The sequence below is a fragment of the Atta cephalotes genome, assembly GCF_000143395.1.
Source record: "Atta cephalotes unplaced genomic scaffold scaffold00157, whole genome shotgun sequence".
Classification (NCBI taxonomy): domain Eukaryota; kingdom Metazoa; phylum Arthropoda; class Insecta; order Hymenoptera; family Formicidae; genus Atta; species Atta cephalotes.
The window spans coordinates 1-6,302 of record NW_012130221.1 but is presented as its reverse complement, the minus strand read 5'-3'; the positions used below and the strand labels follow the sequence as shown (position 1 = coordinate 6,302).

At 29.5% G+C, this 6,302-nt stretch overlaps 1 protein-coding gene across 1 annotated transcript; it reads left to right on the top strand.

The window, feature by feature from the left end:
- Positions 1 to 1,040: 1,040 nt before the first annotated feature.
- Positions 1,041 to 5,832, top strand: LOC105625159 (probable multidrug resistance-associated protein lethal(2)03659; the record flags this gene model as incomplete). Its single annotated transcript, XM_012206500.1, has 4 exons — positions 1,041 to 1,117; positions 3,352 to 3,633; positions 4,648 to 5,117; positions 5,676 to 5,832. Coding segments are annotated over exons 1-4 (986 nt in total), but the record flags the coding sequence as incomplete, so codon positions are not given.
- Positions 5,833 to 6,302: the final 470 nt, after the last annotated feature.

The window sequence follows — 6,302 nt, the reverse complement described above, 5'->3', positions numbered from 1 at the left end:
TGTTTCATGTGATTAATATCGCAAGATAGCAAGATATAAGGAAGTAGTTAGAATTTAAACAGATGCGCCAATAAAGTTATGTATTTATAATTCTCTCTATAATTGGCTGGAGTAATTGTTGCTCATAGTCACGTGATTAGTTGGCGCCATATACTGCTTTATGAACTCTTTGGCCATATGATTCACATTATGAAAGGTGTAGGAATGTATCCAATATTTTCTCTTTTTCTTTTCTTTTCTCAAAAACCAGGCAGAGTATTCATATTAAATATTAAAGAAGCAATGGTATATACTTATTTCCTTAAGTTAAAAATAATATTCTGTCAATTTTAACTTTCACGTGTATCAAAATAAATAAATCATGTAAATAAATCAATTTCTATGTTACTCTATATTATTCAATTAGTTTTAAAATGTACTTAGTAAAATTTTCGACATTTAATACGTTTTCTTGAATTAAATTATTTAACTATTGTTTTAATTAAGTCACCGATATATAGGAGCAGTGGCGACCTAGAGAAATGATTAAAAATAACTCAAATTGGGGATATAATTTCACATTATTATATGAATTTAACAGCTGTTTTTATTTCTCGACTACTATTAACAAGTCGTAACAACGCGCAATAATGTAATACTCGTGAGTGTCGAAAAAAATTTTTTCAGGATCAATTTGGACGAAGCACATAATCCGATTGTAAACATAAATATGTACTGATAAAGTGATATTGAACACCAACGTTATTCGATTCGTCATGCATGTATAATGCATAGATAAGATTTTGCAGACTTGATTAAATCGTAATTCCTCTCAGTGAAGGAAGGAAAGGCAACGGTTAGGATCGTGTGGCAGTTGCTTCACAATTGGTACATAGTGTAATTACTGCCGAGGTCTTTTCACCGTATTCTTTCTCTCTTTCGCTGTAAGTAACGCTGGAATGTAATTGCGGCATGTGCGCGTATATATGAGATTTATGTGTTACGTGTCTATTGAAGATTCATTGTATTTTTTACAGAAGAGACTTCTATGAGACGCCGTCATGGATGGAAAAGTGTACAACGAGAAAGTAAAGAATCCCCGAGCGGGCGCCAACATCTTCAGCATCTTGACGTTCTCGTGAGTGTGAAAAGCAACAGTCATTTGCGATAGGTAGATTCAGTTAAGAAAGATAAAATTGAGGCTAAAAAAAGGAGAATTCCACGATTCTGGAAGGAATCACAGAATGCAATATCTTAGTACGTAAAATTACATACGTAAGTACGTATAGTAAAATTAAAAAGTTTCCGGAAATTAATTCTGATCGAAATCATTGGAATTTAATTTCAAATTCTACTTCTTTTTTCTCGATTATCTTAATTATTTTACTGTTCATGGTGTTCATTTATCTATGATGCTTGTGTATTTAAATTTGTTAATTTAATTTGTGATACGAGTACGTTAATTATGCTTCATTAAACTGCATAGTAAATTTCCAATTCAAAAAGGATGATAAAACAAAACACTTTTATTTGTTATAATTCAATTACCATTTTATATCAATACATTAGAATAATGCATTAATTAAAAGTCAGATTATATTAAAATATAAAAATGTTTGTTTTATATTATTTTTTTTACATTTGCCAAAATGCCTTGTTACATTTATATTACTCTACATGTAATCAACATATCAAATTAAATTAACAAATCTCGACTACACGAGAACTCCTTTTTAAAAACGATACAACGTAGTCTAGTAAATAAATGGATATTTAAAAAGTAATTAAAATGATCTTCGAAAACTTTAGAGAAATGGAATCTAGAATCAAATTCCGATGAATAATTCAATTAGAATTAATCCGACCACATTTTTGTCGGTCTGTTTGATTTTATACTTCGATAAGCTTTCGTATTTTTTGATTCATTAATCATCATATTTTTTACATTGTAAGTGTACAAAATGATCGATTAAAGTGTGAACGTTCAATTAATGTTATTTTGCATTTTTGATTACAATGCACTTTGATTATAAATTTCCTAGAGTAGTTATCTTCCGGAAAAATCATAATAGATAGACAGATATGGAAATAAATGCACGTATTCAGTTGTCTCAGACATTAGATCAGATTATTCTTGGATAATAAATGGATTTTCGCTTTATAGATAAATAATTCTTTAGTAATTCTTTAGTTTATTTTGTAGATAAATAATTTCTCAATTTTATCTTCGAACACTTGACCTTTATTGCCCGGTAACTTTTGTATATCGCTTGTTTTCTACAATATTTTTGTTTGTAAAAAATGAAATATAAAAAAAAGAAACACAATCAACGTTAGAAATTTAAAATGCCTATTACGGTCGAAGCTGAATCAACTTCATTTAAATAATTCAATCTTGAATAACTAATATACACTATATATGTACTTGCATATATATCATATTGTAGTCTTTTCAAACTGCACGCCGAATTGTTTTTCCGGACTTATAAACGCAATTAAAACTACTCTAGTAATCACGAAATAAATTGACAATAATTTAAAGCAATTTTAATAATTTGCTATCATCAAGCATTATAAAGCATTATAAAGATATTAATATGTTGAAACTGTTAATAAATTTAAAAAAAAGAAATCATGCTTGAAAATAATTTTGTTTTTCTATAATCAGTTATTATTCCAAAATTACATTTTAAATCAATATTATTTCATTGATTCAAAATTCAAATTCATTTTCTTTGTTTTTTGAATCATGTTGTTATAGCAAATTTTGTTAATATTTTATTTACATAATTGACAACGGAAATCATACACGATTGAAATGATTTGCATCAAATTTTTTGCATTCTTATTCTCGGAAGGATGAATCATGATTTAAATCCGAATATTTATTTTCACTAGTCGCATCTTTTTGTTGATCAAACTATTAAGGATTATTTTAGAAATCCAACATTTGCACTATATATAAATTCAATACATATTAAGAGATATTTTTGACATTAATTACAATTGTCTAACGTTACTGTGTAAATTAGTTACATTTAATATCGTAACATTTTTTATTTTAAACATATTGTCCGATAATTTTAAATTTTGTAGAATTTTTTTCTTGACGCCGAGTTTTACGAGAAGAAAAATATCCTCGATTGTTATCTTGGATTCTATTTGATTGCGTTAAATGTCGGCATCACGTGGTTTTATCTATTTGAAATTAGAAAGAGGGATGCAGATCAATTTTACAAAATTGCATGTAAAGCGATATTTTGAAAAATAAAAGAAGAGAATAATATCTTAACGAAAGAATCGTAAGAACTGAATGAATTGCACATAGTTCTTGCGAGTAAAACATGTTTGCTTTGCTTTTCTTCTTCGCAGTTGGATCCTACGCATTTTCTGGGTGGGTTACCGCCGAGATCTTGAAGTAACTGATTTGTACACACCGCTTAAAGAACATACAAGTGGTATTCTTGGTGTTAAAATAGCGAAGGCCTGGGAGGAAGAATGCGAGGCATATCAGCGTCGGCTGGAGCAGATCGCGAAGAGCGGGTCACAGAAGAAGGTCAAGGAGCCCAGCTTGATGAGAGTCCTCATCAGATGTTTTGGTTTGACGACTTTACTATATGGCCTTTTTATGGCCGTTATGGAGATCTTACTCAGGTACAATCTCCCTCACTTCTCATTTAGAAAAAGAAATCCTAACAACTCATCCTAATTTTTTATATTCCCTGCATTAGTGTTGTCTTGACAAGTACAAAAAGCGATACAAGATCATTGGAAAACTTCGAAGATTTCTGTGGAATTAAATCCTTCACAGATCAGTCTTTATCAACAAGTCTTTTCTATGATATTTTTTGAATTAACCAAGTAAGGATTATTTAATCGATTAAAAATGTTTGTAGAATTGTACAATAAGTTCAGAATTTCACGAAGGGATGCAATTATGAATTTAAAAGCGAATTAGAATTCACAAACTTTTAATTTCCATTGAGATTTATATTTTAATATTTAAATTGTTAAATAAATATTTCCTACTTTATATAATATATCCTATTTTACGAATTTCTTAAATTATCTAATTAACTTCATTATTTGAATGTTCAAATTAAATTAAATTAAATATTATTTAACAGAAATTATAATTATAACAAATTCCTTCTTCTGCAGAAACTTTTTTTTATGTATCGTTTATAAATTAAAATTCTTGATTTCATAAAAAATCAACTTAGAGTTTATCAGGAATTACCAGAACATAAATTTCTCTTTTAGATGCTGCATGTACGTAGAGCAATATTGTGTTTATTGATCCGTTGATTCACTACTATTGCCCTTGAAAATCCCCTTATCATTGCATAAAGTGCTGCTATTATCTACGATAACTTTAACACAGAAAAGAGGAAAATACCGCTTTATTATTAAATTTAATAATTTATTTTTATTTTCTGATTTATCTCTAACGTTAATGTGTCTTTAATCTAATTTCAAAAATACGAGTAATTGACCATTTTTGATCCAGTTTCCTAATCAATCCCTTCCATAAAATCTCCTCTGGATCTAATTAATTACATTGAATAATTCACATTACCTATAACATAATATGAATCAATTTCTAAATAAGTGACAATCTCATACAAATTTCTTGCATAACTTGACGAATTTTCTTTTGCAATGCAGAGTGATGCAACCGTTGTTGGTGGGCCAAATGCTACTCTACTTTAACACCATGGACATCGACAAGTCCTATGCGTATGGATGCGCCGTCGGTGTCATTTTATGCTCCGCTCTCAATGTGTTTGTCATACATCCGTACATGATGGGTATCTTACATATGGGCATGAAAGTCCGCGTGGCCTGCTGCTCGTTGATTTACCGCAAGACATTAAAAATGACTAGAACCGCACTGGGTGAGACGACAATCGGCCAGGCAGTAAATTTGTTGTCCAATGACGTCAATAGATTTGACGTCAGTATTATATTTCTCCATTATCTATGGCTCGGACCCTTGGAAACCATCATCATCACATACGTCATGTACCATGTACTCGATGTGGGAGTGTCATCTATTATCGGTGTTGCTTCTCTGCTGATGTTCATCCCTTTACAAGGTAAGAAAGTAATTATTCTAATTGTTTCTATTAATAGAAGTAATTGAGTGATCGAGTTGAAAGTGACTTGATATGTATATGTATGCCGTGTTGAGGAACGTTTAATTTAGAAGTAATTTTTCTAATGAAAATCGCGTGTCTTTTTACTTTAATTAAATTGCTAACATTTGGAATCTTAATTTTCTTTTGTTTCTTTTAGAATTTTTAAAAAATTAATTTTGATAAATAATAAATCAACTAATAATTCATTTTAATAAATAGTAATTAGCAAATAATTCATTTTAATGAGTGATAATTAATAATTTTAATGAACAATATATAATTCGTTTCAATAAACTTTAATCTGAAATCTTGAAATCTTTTATTATTTCTGAATTGTAATTTAAAAAAATTTTTTCCATAAATATCAAAATTTAAAAAATTCTGTTTCCAAATTTTTTAAATTTTATTATTACATTTCCAAATTTCTATATTTATCACTAAATTCCTAATTATTGAACCTTTTTTCTATTCAATTAAATCTCGTTAGCGTATCATCGAAAATTAACTATGTTTTCTCCTAATCGCGTTTCACGTCTTGTTCCCGGAATTACTCAGCATGGCTGGGCAAGAAGTCGTCGGAGCTGAGATTAAGGACCGCCATTAGGACTGACGAGAGAGTGCGATTAACAAATGAAATTATCAGCGGAATTCAAGCAATCAAGATGTATACTTGGGAGAATCCATTCAGCGCGCTCATAGAAAAAGCAAGGAAGTGAGTATCATCACTTAAGTTGATTATGCAAACTCGTATTAATTGTACGTTGAGCAACATAACCGTTAAAGAAAAACATTACGAAACGTACTTGTCAGCGCTTTTGTAAATGAAAACAGACAGTAAATGTTTTTAATGCTTAATGTTGACAAAATTATATCTCTTATTTAATTTCTGAAAGAATGATGAAAAATTTCAATATTAAAAGTAAATAATCATGTAACAAGATAATTAATGGTATGCGATATTTTTTTAAACGAATGACTTTGAATCGTATAAATTTTCTAGAACATCCTGCGGATGTATTCTTTTGCCTTCAATTTATCACATTCGACATCAAGTTGAGTCATCATAGACAACGTATAGACGCAAATCAGTGCTTGCTTTGTTTGTGTCGTATTTCAATTGTAGTTGCTGTTGAAACGATTAGATGAAATAATAGTCGACAGCGGTTTTATTGTACTTTATCG